The sequence below is a fragment of the Pipra filicauda genome, unplaced genomic scaffold, assembly GCF_003945595.2.
Source record: "Pipra filicauda isolate LSUMZ 115617 unplaced genomic scaffold, ASM394559v2 scaffold245_size1146780_pilon, whole genome shotgun sequence".
Lineage (NCBI taxonomy): Eukaryota > Metazoa > Chordata > Aves > Passeriformes > Pipridae > Pipra > Pipra filicauda.
The window spans coordinates 8,454-22,415 of NW_024104360.1; the positions used below are offsets into that span (position 1 = coordinate 8,454).

General features: G+C 40.1%; 1 protein-coding gene across 2 annotated transcripts in view; it reads right to left on the bottom strand.

Annotated features, from left to right (window-relative positions):
• Positions 1-7,464: 7,464 nt before the first annotated feature.
• Positions 7,465-13,962, bottom strand: part of ADCY8 (adenylate cyclase 8) — a 132,778-nt gene continuing 126,280 nt past the window's right edge. For both annotated transcript variants that reach the window (XM_027720806.2, XM_027720805.2), the window contains 3 exons: positions 11,833-11,925; positions 9,518-9,632; positions 7,465-8,039 (listed from right to left, as the gene is read on the bottom strand). In XM_027720806.2, coding sequence (XP_027576607.1) covers positions 7,552-8,039; positions 9,518-9,632; positions 11,833-11,925 — 696 coding nt within the window. In that variant the 3' untranslated portion in view covers positions 7,465-7,551. The remainder of the gene's footprint in view (positions 8,040-9,517; positions 9,633-11,832; positions 11,926-13,962) is intronic.

Sequence of the window (13,962 nt, forward strand, 5' to 3'; positions counted from 1 at the left end):
AAATGTTACTATTTTTTTAACAGAGTCTGAGTGGCTTGGGAGCACTAAACTGTTCTCCCTCCATTTAGATGCAATTGAAAATGTCTTCCCAAAATAACCCATGTGAAATCCTCATTTCGCGCCCCTGAGCAGGATGCTATATCTTTAAGTCTGCCCTGTCCTGAAACTATCCCTGGTGTGAAATAGCTGGGTGGGCTGGCAGCAGTGTTAAAAGGTTTGAAGAACAATGGAAGCTGTGGTCCCTTCTCCTCAGGCCCCAGACAAGAGAACAGTGTGACTGGGCTGTGCTCTGTGGTGAGGTGCTATTAATAATTCAGAGCAGGAGAGACTATTATTCTGCCTTGCCATTGTGACTTTCCACTACAAATCTCTCGCCTCTGTCATTTTGTGGGAACTGCTAATCCAAGTGAAATATTAGGATTTAACTTGCTCTTATCTTGGTGACAGAATTAGGTAACAGTGCATTTTGGGGAGAGAAGGGGAAACATTCGTCTTGTCAGCCTTTCTGAGAAGTTTGAGAAATGGAGGTTGGAAATAGGTAATTGGGTTATTTGGGTTATTTGGGTTATTTGGAAGGTACTTTCTGAGCATTTAATATACCTCCTTTTCTTCCCACCACAGAAGTTGAGAGGAAGCTTTTCTTTCCATTCTTCTTTTACTGCATCCTGTGTTTTCTGTTCAGAAGAGGCTTTTCTGGATGTGGAATAAAAGCCTCTAGAAGCTTTGTCAGGCTGGATATCTTACATATGTAATATCATAGGCTTATACAAAAATGACAGGGACACATCATCGTAAAAAGCTACTCTTGTAGAAAACCTTCAGTCATTTAACTTAATGCCACTTTTCTAGTTATAAGGGAAAGTACGAACATCCTCATTTAGCCAAGGTCATACAACTCAATTACGCCAAACACTTCCTGAGATCTCACTAAATCCTCTGTGAAGAGACTCCTATTAAGAAGCAAATGATCTTCCCCAGTGGATCTTACAACCTTTCTTAGAACAATGCAATGGGGAGTTATTGCTCTGAGCACTGGGGAGAAACAGCTCAGTGGGAGGTGGTAGGTGGGAATGGTGGAACACAATTGGGGCAATATCAGTTTCTTTCCTGATGCTTGATACCTAAAATGAACTTACACAGAAGACAGGTGCCCAAATCTGAAGTTATGACGTAGAGCAAAGGTGAGGATATCTGTTGTCTAGATGTTGGGCTTCCACCTTAAAGGAGGATACCAGTTTCTGCTCCAAAGACTTACTAAGGGGTTTGTTTTGTTAGTTTTACTGGTAATTTCTTAACCTTTGGAACATGGAGCAAAACCAACTTCTCCCCAGTGTGTTGATGTTAAGATGCAATACTTTCTGACATCCAGAAGGCATATTCCAGAATGGGTTTAAAAAAAAAAAAAAGATAATAGATTGGAGCTATAAGGATGTTTTTTGGACTCTTAATTAAAGAATACATGGTAAGGTATGGTTAAGTGTCTGAAAATGGAAGTTCACATTGCAGCTGCTGCTGCCAAACTTTTCTTTTTTGTATGTTTGCCAGAAAATGCTCTACAAGAGAGAATCCAAAGGCATGGGTTGCTGTGCCTAGCCAAGACTGGCTAATGTCAATACGTTCTGCATGGGAATGCAGACTAGGTGTGGAGGCAGCATCAAATGTGAACATAAAAACTGTGAAACTGTTCTAGTGGCAATGGGTGATAATAGTGCTCTCTGTGTTCTCCATGAGTTTAAAGCCAAAAATAAAATCTTGGCTTTTATCCGTAAAGCTCAAAATAGCTCAAAACTTGTTTCATGGAGTTTCTTTTTTTATTTATTTTTTTTTAATACAACTCTGAGGCCCATGGAGGTCCTTTTTCTTGCATCCTCTAGCTCTAAAATTGATGGGAACAGAAATATTAGGTGAACTGGTGCCTGAGGTCTCCTTGCAAACATGCTATATACGAACGTTTCAGTTCACAGAGCTGAGGGTGGCATATCTCCGGGAGGGAAGTATGGTGGAGATCCTTAAACTGCGATGGACACATGATCAGCCTTGTCTGAGAGAGTAAGAGGAAAGTATGTTGTTGCTTAAGTTAATTTTCAAGTATTGGACACAGGTATGTTTTTTGTTTCTGAATAAATTCCGAATGGATGGATTTCTGTTTTGTTCTGCAGGAAGCAACAAACAAGGAAAAGACAAAATCATCAGAAAAGTGTGTTGTTAGATATGGTTCCATGAAATCTTACATGCTAGCATTCATATGATGGTTTCTGAGAGGTAATGGGTCCTCCCAAGTTAATTGCCAGGAAAAGGGGGATTCCAGGGGGCAGCAGGTGACTGCACACTGCAGTGTCAGCTGTGGCATGTGGGATGTATTCCCTGTGCCCTCATTATCCTGTCAGCAGGTCTGGGACACCTAAGCTGCTGAGTGGCCAGTGTAACAACTTGCAGGTTATTAGACTGCTAAGGAAGAATGAGTTGTAAAAGCAGCGACCTGATTAACCCTGTGGGATAGATCCTGCTAGGATATTCTCCCCACTATTATTCAGATGGAAAACATGTTTAAGTACAGCTCCTAGCTTGTTCAAGCCCCTGTTCTCGCCTTCCTCGGGAACAGGGCCATGGGGAATGAGTTGGTGCCACTCCAAGTCTTGGTCTTTCCCAAGGAAAATGCGCTGACCCCAGAGACAGGGATGTGACTCCTGACTCCTGGATGCAGCTTTAGAACATCGATCTGGGCACATCCAAAAGACATAATCACTCATCTGAAGCAAAATTCCTTGGTGATATATGGAAACTTACAGAATTGACAGTCTGTCAAAATAGTCTCTGTGAGGAATGATGAATAGGAAGAGGCTGTTGTACTTTTATTATTTTAAGTAACTGATGAGTTAATTAAAATGATACTTAATATCCTGTCACTGAATATATCCGTTGGAGTACCCCCTGTCACTGCTGCTGGAAGTGGGGTTTGCAATCAAAAGGCATTTCACACATATGTTCTTTGTTTTAGAACCTTAGATTTTCATCAAACCAGCTGTGATTGATTCTCTTCTTTTTTTCCATGTGGCAACAGTGGTGCTTTTTTTTTTAAGTTAATATTGCAAAGCTGAAGGAGGCACTGATTTCAAGACCCTCAAGAATTACATGGACTATGAAACAAAGAGATGTTCAGTATATCAATATTAACATATTTATCAACCAGAAAAAAACCACCTTGAGCTGAGCGATATCTGGGTCAGGAAAAGTAGCACAAGGTGGCATTTTACAGGAGGTGCTGTCTAACCAGCCCTGCACATTGCTATTGTTTTCACATGAACAAGCTGAATGAATCAGTCTCTGGGTGGCTCTGTAACACTTACAACCATCATATATGAAAGAGCTTAGTGGAAAATGGACAAGTGAATTTTTTTTTTTTTAATAAAAAAGAGGCCTTATCTACTTAAGTAATGAAACCAAGGAAATATATTTTTCTTCCAGCTGAGCTAATGAGAGCATTCCTTAAAAACTGCAGTAAGTTTCAAGAGCCTGCAGATATACATATTGAATTTCTACTCCTTCCCTCCCGTCTGCCAACTGCTCCACTATCATATTTTTTCCCCTCCCCCAGCCAAGCACAGAGCTGGGGAAACCACCAACCCTTAATTGTGTCACTGCATAGGAAAAGATTGATGGGGAGGTTAATAAGTTGACTGTGCAATTATAACGCTCACCATGTACCATTTACGATGGTTAATGTGGTTATTTCCTGCTCCTCTGATCATTTTGCTGCATGCTTATCAAGTCAGCTGTGGAGCTGGGCTCTCTGCTCCCTGCCTTGCAGCTCCACAGTGTGCAGCAACAGGACACTTGGCTATCAGCCACTTTGCTGTGCTGGGTATTTGCTTAAACTCCTTGACTCTCATTGCACTTAGGAAAGGCAACTGAAGTTCTGCTTATGAGAAAAGGATTAGATGAGTTTTTCTTTTTTTTTTTTTTCTTTCTGCTGTGCTTTTAAAAATGTTAAAACAGCTGTGAAATAATCAGGAATGGACTAAAGTTGACTACAATGAATTATACTTTTCCCTGTGTTTAAAAGCTTTTTGAATCTCTTTTTTTTTTCTTAGAACACAGTTCTAAATGATATCACACCTATCACATTGTTCTCAGTAGAGGTAAACTCACTGTTTTGAGTCTAAGTGTGAGCTGAGAGTAGACACCTTGACAGGTATCAGTACCTGAACTGTGACTTTTTAAATAGATATTATAAAAATGGGTGAATGCTGAATTAATCAGCACTAAAACCCCCTCACTGCCCCACAGACAATCACTCTTGCCTCCGATACTCCTAGAATAGAGGAGTGGTGGTTTCAAAAATGTTCTTGAAGTGCTGCAGAGTAATGATTTTCGTACAGAAATGTTGTCCAGATAGTCAATATTCCATCTGCTTCAGTGATTAAGAATGATTACTTCAAAGCTGGCATAAACTGCCCTTGATGTGGTTGATTGTATGTTACTTTTGAGACAAGAAAGCTGTAGGTTTCAGCCTGTTTATTTAGAAAACATTTAAGTGACGAGCTTATGACATGGAGCTTGTTGGACGAACTGAGGTACAAATTTCTAAAGAAGCAGGTGGCTGCTGTTTGTGTCTGTAGAGCATATTTATAGAAATAAATAAGGTGATATCAAAGAGTGTAGTCAGATTCTGCCAAGGCTTTCTCCTCCTTTCTCCTAATGGGGAAAATCTATGAAAGCTCTCATTTGCGAGCTGGTTTGGCCAAAGAGTTATGGTATCAAGGCAATTTGCTTTTATTAACCCAGGCATGCGTGTTTCAAGGGATAATAACTAGGTGTTTTGGCTTTATAGATCCTTCTGGTATGAGCAGTTCTATCCTTCATGAACAAGAAACCCTGAAGACAGGTGTGAGGGAAAGCTGAATACTCTAATGGTGCCATAAAGTCATGGAGTACAACTAGTAGACTGAGAGCATAAATAATAGCTGGTGTTCCACAGAAAACAGAAGCTACAATGAAAAATAACATTGCTAAACCTGTAAGATCATCACACTTGGGAAAGGAAAACACAATGCAGTTGCTGGGGTGACAAATAGCCAGCAAATGTAGACAAATAGTCCCAAGCAGGGATTTACCTGCAGCAGTCACAGGTGAAATTCCTCACTAAAGAATTATTCATGGTAATGAGCTGGTTTAGCAAACTCCTTATCTGGTCAACACAGATTCAGGCAATTTTTCTTGGGAACATAATTATGCTAATGGGGATTTTGAGAGGAATAACAGGGAAAGCCATGGGTCGCTATGATAAGAAGCAGGAGATTTGGGGACATGCTAAGGAGCAGTGAAGTTGCCCTCAGAGCTCCAGTCTTCAATCCTGTTATCTAGTTAAACCTTCCACTCAATGTTAATTGTCATTACAGAGACTGGCAGCAGTGGTGAGAATTAGAAAACCAGTTCAGCTGGGCTATTAGCTGTGTTTAGAGGACCATGAGAAGTCAACCTGTACAGCACAGAAATAAGCTGTGAAGGAGAGGACAGCTGTTAATGAGCTGTTTAAACCAGCCAAGGCTTCCTTATTCAGTGCCTCAAATACCACTGTAAATGTGAAATTATTTTAACTGCTTCAGATACTATCACTTCCTTGTCTTCATCTCCTACAGTATCAGCATTGGTCTAGGTCAGCTGAGGGGCTCAGCTTTCCCTGCGTGGCATAAAAAACGACATTTGTGGGGATGCAAAGGAGTAATCAGTTTGGAACAAGACCTCAGTTACTGGCAGCATCATCACTGGGTATAATATTTCAGACTGCTCTTTGCTGTCTGTGTTCAGACTCACTGTTCAGCGATATAATTTTCTATGGAATTTATTAATTAATTTTTATTATTTTCTATTTCTGAAGATGGCAGTCAACCGATAAATTTTGCCCTTATTATTTTACAATGGAAAGCATTATTTTTTATCTCATTACAATTGAACACTTTCATGTTTTGATGCCTCTTTTGTTAGTATACAGTAGTGTCTTATAAAATGTAGGAATTGAGATTTCGTAGCCAAATTGGTCATCTTCTAAAATGAGGTTAATCCAGTGGCAATGCTCATAAAAAGCCCCAGTTTTCATTAAGGACCAGGTAACATCCTGCACAAAGGAAGTCTTTGTATTTACAAAGAATCGGTGTGTTGCACTTTATTGTTTGAGTGTGGTCTCATCTGGGGATTACTGTGTGATTAGAGGTTCTGCTCTTCCATCTGTGATTTACTTTAAAGATAATATTTACTGAAACAAACCCAGCTCCTTTGAGCACACAACTTGATGAGAGGTTCATTCGTGCACTTTACAGCTCAGTATGAATCATGGCACCAATGTGAACAGGAACCTGAGTTATGTGTTTACTCTTTCCAAGGTGAAGTTGAGTAGCCATTTCCCAAAAAATTAACTTCCTTTCGATGCACCTTTTGATTTCCTTTTATAGCACCATAGCGTGCCATTGTAGCATCCCAGCAGGTTTTTCTCTGTGTTGGCACACAGATGATTTAGGGTATTCTCAGTGTTTACTCCTCCTCTTCTTGAGGCAATTGAGTGGGAGTTTAGCTGTACTTCAACACATACTCATTTTACAGCCTCAGACAACCCTTGTTTTGGTGAGAACTCAGACTGGTGACAAATTGAGAGCTGAGTGCTTGAAAGGTACTCCAGAGAACTTGATTAGTTCCTTGACCTTGATTAGTTCCTTGACCAGGGAACTATTTCAGCTGAAGGCTCCAGACATGTCATTCAAGGTGTAATTCTGTTATCTGTTCGTAGATGTTTTGTGCCAGTGTGTCTGAGCACCGCAGTATGTCTGAGCCCTCCAAACAGGACTGACAGACATGACTCAGTGCCCACAGGAGAGCCTTGACTTCCTGGCTTGGGTGCAAGAGGTCAGGAAGACACCAGCACAGAATTTATCTACCTATAGTGCAGTCACTCGCCTATGAGAAGGGCACCTTAGTCTATCTTTCAAGAGTCCACAACCAGTGGACTCAGTGAGTTCAGGACAAGATTCATCTCGTCTCCCAGATCCTCACATCTGGGCAGATAACATGCCTTAGAATTCTTTGGCTGTATGGTCTAGGTTTTCCCTGTTGTTATGGGGACCAGGCAACTAGCTTAGATGTGTATAAATTTATTTGAAGGCAACTGAGGGCGAGAAGAACCTACTCAATTTGCTTCTGCTTTGCTTTCATCTGAAAAGTGTGGGCAGTATTCCCTCCTTTTGCCATCACTAACTCCCTACACAATTCATGTTCTAAATCCCTCCTGCCAGGGTTTTATTCTTGTGCCTTTCTGCAGGTAGCTGACACAGCAGAGTGGTGGCCTACGGCTACTGCTTCTGGACATTCAGAGGCTAACCACGGCTGGTGGGGAAAGATGCTGGCACCATTGTAAAAGTGTAGGAATTTGAATCTCATAGAAATATCACACCGGTAAAAAAATCACACTTCTTCTAAAAAAAATTAAACCCTTTTTATTTGTATATTTATTTTTATATATAAAAGAAATAATAATAAAAAAAAAAACACAAACAATGCTGATTATGGCAATTCAGTTTTGTCAGCCCCCTCTGCCTGGGCTGCTGCCTCAGATCCACCGGGAGTGAGCAAAGTCCTCCGGTTGTAATGTCCTTTTATGATTCCAGAGTTATTGTTCTCATTAAGGATTTGTTTCTGTTTTTGCCTGTTAAGAGACTGTACAAGTCCTAATACAACAGCTGCTAATGAATACTGTCCAGTCAGTTTTCTTGGTTGTAAGATTAAAGGATTTGGTTGTACTCTTCCTAGAAGAAAATATGTTTTAATTTTTCCTTCCTGTTCACTGATACCTTTGACATAAATCTCTCCTCGGTAGTCGAAGGCAAATCCCCGGTCCTTCAGGATCAGATACGTTTCTTCAGGCACTTGTATTCTGTCACTAACACCTGTGCTGTCCATTCGACTGGCTAAATTAACTGTTTTGCCCCAGATGTCGTATTGGGGTTTCTTAGCACCGATAACTCCAGCTACGACAGAGCCATGGCTAATCCCTAATAACAAATTAAAAAAAAAAATTGAGAAGATAAATGGTTATACAAGGATGGTTAAAGACCATATTTGCTCTTAAGAACCAGATGAAGACTGATTCATATACACTTATCTCTGAGGTTAAGGAAGAGGTGTATGTATAAAGAAACTAAGGGGAAAAAAAAATGGAAAAGCTAGAAAACACGAAAAGTGATATCCACAGGGTTATTTTATAGGACATCTATGTCAATGGAATCATATCACTTATGTGTCATCTGTATTGTGCACACTATTATCAAAGTTCCTGCAAACTTATTCTCACATAGTAGGAAAGATTTCTCTGGAAGGATCTTTCTGCCTTGTTGAAGGCAACCTTGTTAGTGTTATACAGCCAGGAAATTACATTCTTATGTTCGATGAAGTGAAAATATTAAAGCATTCTATGAAGTTATATAATGACTGTATCTTGTAAGATTGTTGCATAAATTCAAGACAAGCAATAACTAGTTTTTTTCTGTAGCAGTGATTTAAACATACATTTAGTGAGACTGTAAGACACATCTCTGGAAAAAGGGTTTTAGTTTCTTAGGGTTTTTTTAAAAGATTTTTTTGAAATGGTCATAGAAATATTTCCAAAGAGTGTTGTATTCACGCTCTATTAAATCTTTGCAAGTGATCCACACTTATTGAGTGGATGCCTGTTCCCTGAGAAATCTTGGGAACTGAGAGTTTTGCATTCAAAACTGTTAGGAAGTGCAGATCAGATAGTGGTGCTGTGGCCCTCCATGCTGTGACTGCTGAATATACTTCAGATTTTCTATGGCAGGGTTGTAAATGACATGTTTCTTCCATGCGGTTTTTGGGTTTGGCCAGTGATCCAATCAGCATGAGAAGATTTACATCTTCAGATTTACTCCTTCTATGTGCCATATATCCATTGTTTCATGTCCCATTCCACTAGCCATCCAAGACATCCCATCCAGGATAATAGCTCCCTATCACAGCGATTCAGAGCTGCTGCCACTGGCCGGATTGGAACTGAAATTCAATTATTGTGCAAAACTAAAGTACTACTCTCAGGGTTTAAAAGAAGCTACTTCTACCCCTTTACTGAAGAAGAATCCTAGACAGGGAAATTAATTAGAGACTGTGTGAGTATCAATCCTGGGGCTAGGTCTGAGCTGTTCAGATCACTTTCTGTGTTATATCTATGGTCTCTTGCCCAGACTTGATAAAGACAGTAGCTTAACTACTCTCCCCACTCACAGTTCACTGAAACTTTGAACTCCTGCAATCCCCAAGTCAGAGCCAATATTATGCAAATGGAGTACTTTTGGTTTCTGATTTTGCCTAGGATGAAGTCAGTTTGAAAACAGAGGATTACGTATTTGGACTCTCCTAAATTGTACACATCCATGCATTGGTCCTGGAGTGCACTCTTTGGAGTCAGCTCCTTGCAGACAAAACCCCACTTTAATTCTTGTGTTTGAACCATGCTTACCAATACGGAGTTCAAAGTTGTTAAATGAATGCTTGTTGATCTCCTGTATGCTTTCATTCAGAGCTATGGAGAAGTCAGCCAGGGCACACAAATGTCCCCATTTGTCTTCACATTGCTGAGGAAGAAGTTATAGACCAATATGTTAGAAATGTTTTGCATTTGCCCACCCATCCCTACCAAGTGCCAAGTATTTGAATTTGGAATCTATAAGAACAGCCTCAACATACTAGATCCAAGAGAGGTAGAGTGTTATTAATGGTAATGCTTCCCATTTATCTTACAACACTTGCATACCTGGATAGAGAGAAGCTTGGTGTAAAATACCAAAGAAAGTAACTTCCTGTCAACAATCTCACAGACAATCATGAGAATTAAAAAGGCATGTGAAATCTATCTAAGGCTGAGAAAGAGGATTGAGATAGCTCAGGTGCAAGGGTCAAAAACTAGCGAGAACCAGAGATGACCCATGTAAGCAAGAGGTAGAGCGAAAGAAGTGAAAGATGTGATTCTCCTTTGCTGAAACTGTCACCCAGGAAAAGCACCAATTCCAGTGCTCTCAGGGACGGACAATGACAGAACAACAGGGAAAGCCAAGTAACCTGGGACCAGTTAAGGGAGAGATAAAAGGCTCTTCTGTAGCTCCTTAATCACCTTTGCTTAGGGCAGTCAGGTCACGTCCCGCTCTTTCCCCTACATTTCAATTCCTACAGGGCAGTCAATATACAGATGTGGACCAGCAGTGGATTTTGGTCTTTCCAGAACACAAACAGAGCAGATAATGGGGCAGGGATTCTCAAGGGAGGCAGTGGAGTAAGGAACAACTGTGGATTTGGCCCAATGATGGTGTGATATCATGTCATCTGTTCTGAAGCAAGGTAATTCTTTCTTCAAATGTCCAGTTTTTAGTTCAAAGTCTCTCTATGGGTCATGCAGTCCAGCTCTTTGCAGTTTTCATCATCCTCAGTGTTGAACCTCTCTCTGGCATCCCCCTGTTCTTTTCACACTGTGCTCAGGCTTTGTCCTCAACCTCATTCTGATTGCAGCCCTGCAACCTCCCTCAGCAGCCTACACTTCTTAGATGCTGATAAGGTGGCAGACATATATGTATGAAGACAGGTATATCTCAAACATACTTTAAAATTCCATTAAGGTCTTATGGTTCGAGAAAAGAGATGAGTTAATCAGTCTCGGAAAAGCTTTTCTCTCTTTGGATTTTTACCTCCCTCAAGAATCAAAAGAAGAGGTTAGGAGCCATGTAGCTATAACCAGCTACCTCCCTGAGGTTCAGTCCTTCTCTGCCCACCTGTACACAGAAGCATTTTGACTTGGAACAATCAACAGTCCCATGCATGTCTAGTTTTGTAGATTTCTAGCTGTCAGCATCACTTGTTACTCTGTAGGTGGGAAATACTCAGCTAGTTACACTCCATGTGTTTTATAATGTATTCTAGAAAAACAATGGAAAAGTTCTAGTTTATAAAGCTCCTGCTAATCTGGCTTCTGCTTTTCTGGCAGTTGTGATCATCGTGGGCAGATCTGATTCCCAATCTGGGACTGATCCAGGGCAGCGCACCTCTTTTGTGATGCTCATCCCTGGGGAGAGGCACCAGTTGCCAAAAAGACAGCTTTGAGCAACAGCCAACTTCTCACTGGATGTGTTTTAGAGCCTCATCTAACTCCTTTGGAGACCCTGTTTCCAGGCAAGTTCTTGTGTGGAATTAATAATGTATTTCTCTCATCTGACTTATCTGAGGTTTATGGCTGTGACTGTGTATGTGTCCTCTGTGACTGATTTCCCCCTCAGCTTGCTTTGCTTGTTCTTCAGTTGAATTGATGGTCTGCTTTCTTTCTGATGTATAGTTATTGTGCTGTCTGTAGATAAACTGTGTCACAAAACAGTACAAATGCAGCATTACACTTGCATAAGGATGCTGTCAGTTAATAGATCCTCTCTCTTCATCAATTGTTGGAGGTTGTCAGTCATGTTCCAATGTGAGTTACAGTGATGACTTTAGAGTATTTCTGAAGATATAGATAGACCTGATCTAGATTCATATTGGTGTGATTGAAAGGAAGTTTTTTTTCTCCTATAAACCTAAATTTGAGGAAAGAATCCATATGGTTCTTGTTTCAAGCAGAAGATGGCATTTCAATTCATCAAGAAGTGCAACTATTGTCTGCCAGAAACCCTAAATGTCTATTTTATTTTAGCCAAAACAGCTTTATGAGCAACACAAAGATAACACTAATATTTTCCAGTATGAATGGTTAGATGAATCACAAGCTTTGCTTTTTAAAGAAAACTATTCTCTTACCTGTTTTTCAGGTGATAATCCTGACACGGCCATGTATGTGCTGCCAATTGTTTTAATTTTTTCAATATCTTGAAATCTCTCTTCACCTAGTAACTAACACATATGTAAAAAAAACCCTGTTACTTTTGTAATTATTAACACAAAATACTTATACAGGTATGAAAATGAATCTTTATGCTTGTGGTATTTTTCATTTGGTCATGGCACACAGTTTATTCTGGGTTCTGGGACACACTCATCTGGGACTTTCCAATATCACCTACTCACAGAGTGCATTCAAGCCAAATTGTGCTGTTTGGTAAATCCCATAATGGCTAATGTAAGACATACATATTCCAGCTTAACATAAATGCATCTGAGTCCTGCATTTCCTGAGGTATGATCACTGACTATTAGTGAAGACAAACTCTCTGTGTATGTATGTGTGAATAGAAGAAGATTTGATCACTTAAAAGTGTTCTTAAAACTCTTTTGGAGGAACTCAGTTTGCAAATTAAGTGCTGCTACAGCAACAATTCAGGTGATGAGACCAGTGTCCAAGGCCAGGCTGGATGAGGCTCTGAGCAACCTTGTCTAGTGGAAGGTGTCCCTGCCCATGGCAGGAGGATTGGAACTAGTTGATCTTTAAGGTCCCTTCAACCTAAACCATTCTATGATTCTATGGGTGTTAAGTAGGTATAAAGAACTTGAGAATCTGGAAAAGGAAGAATAAATTTAGTCTAGTGACTGAAGCACTGAGTGAAGTGAGAGTGACAGTTTGGTCCCTATTCCAAGTCTATATTTATGGCTTAACATAAGATTTTCATGGAATAGAAACCAGTCTTACATTCCTTGAAAGACCTAAGCGGAGTTCAGGATGTGGACTCAATCAATGACAATAGACTGTGGTACATGGCCATTAGTCGTCTCATCACAGGCTTTTAAAATGTTTATTGCTGATGTTAATGCCAAATACTCCTGGGATCTGTGATAAACTGTGTGGTATCTAATGAATGCAGGTATCAATACGGTTAGCAAATTCTGGGGAAAAAAAAAAATCTGTTCACAAAGTAAAGGAATTTCAAACTTTCAGTTTTAAAGTCTCCACTTGTGGTTTAAATGCAAAAAAAAGTCTTTCTGTGGTCAGGCAAAAATTTAATGAAATATTTCCCCCTTATTTTTCATACACTGTTGTGCATTCTTTTTCCATTCTGTGGGTTGGAATTTCCTGTCTATTAAGGGGATTATTTAATTCAAAGGGAGAAACATACCAAAGGCATAACATGAAATATCCCCTGCCATTGAACTAACCACAGTGTACGTCAGCTGGAGCTCTGGGGTCTTGGAAGCTTTGCTGTTCATGTGCAGATATTGCACCATCTGTCTCTAATGGGAGGCTGCTCAGCACTGAGCGGAGGGAATACAAAGCCATATGGTTAATGGCTCCCATCCAAGCCAGGAAACTCCGAAAACTTGACCTGCTTCTCGTTTTTCTTCAAACTGCCAGAAAAGCCCATGATGTACCTTTCCCTCCTACAAGGGCAGCCCTTCCAACTGCTCTCTTAAAGATCATTTCTCTCAGCTCTGCCTTTATGAGCAGTCTGAGAGCACCAGGTGTGTGGGCAAGGGGAGAAAAGAGGCTTAGATGAAAACAGTCTATATTTTCATTTCCTCATGGTTGCTGGAAGTAACAGCAAACAGAACACTAATTTAAAACGTGTAATAAATATTTAAAATTACTCTTTTTAAGAAAGAAGGAAACTATTGTCTGTGAGATAATTTAGAAGAAATGATCTCAGGTTGTCTTTTTACCCCTTGTCCATTATTGTTCCAAATCTCTTTTTTTTCCCCCTTGCTATATCTGGCCTGTTCAATAGCTTCTTTCCTTCTTCAAATAACAATCTATTTACCAATTACTTTCTTCACAGTATGACAGGTCGATGGATTTTGAAATTGGGGAAAGGTATTCCAACTCAGTCTTAAATCAGCTGCTATTTGCTGCATTTTAAATAGGCTGCTAATTTACCACAATAGTCCAGGGAACATTTTCAAACACTAGAATGTGATTTGTGCCTTAAAAGCTTGATGCTACAGTTCTTGCACAGCCAAGGTTGTAGGGAGCTCAGACCTGGGATAACATGTACAAGATAG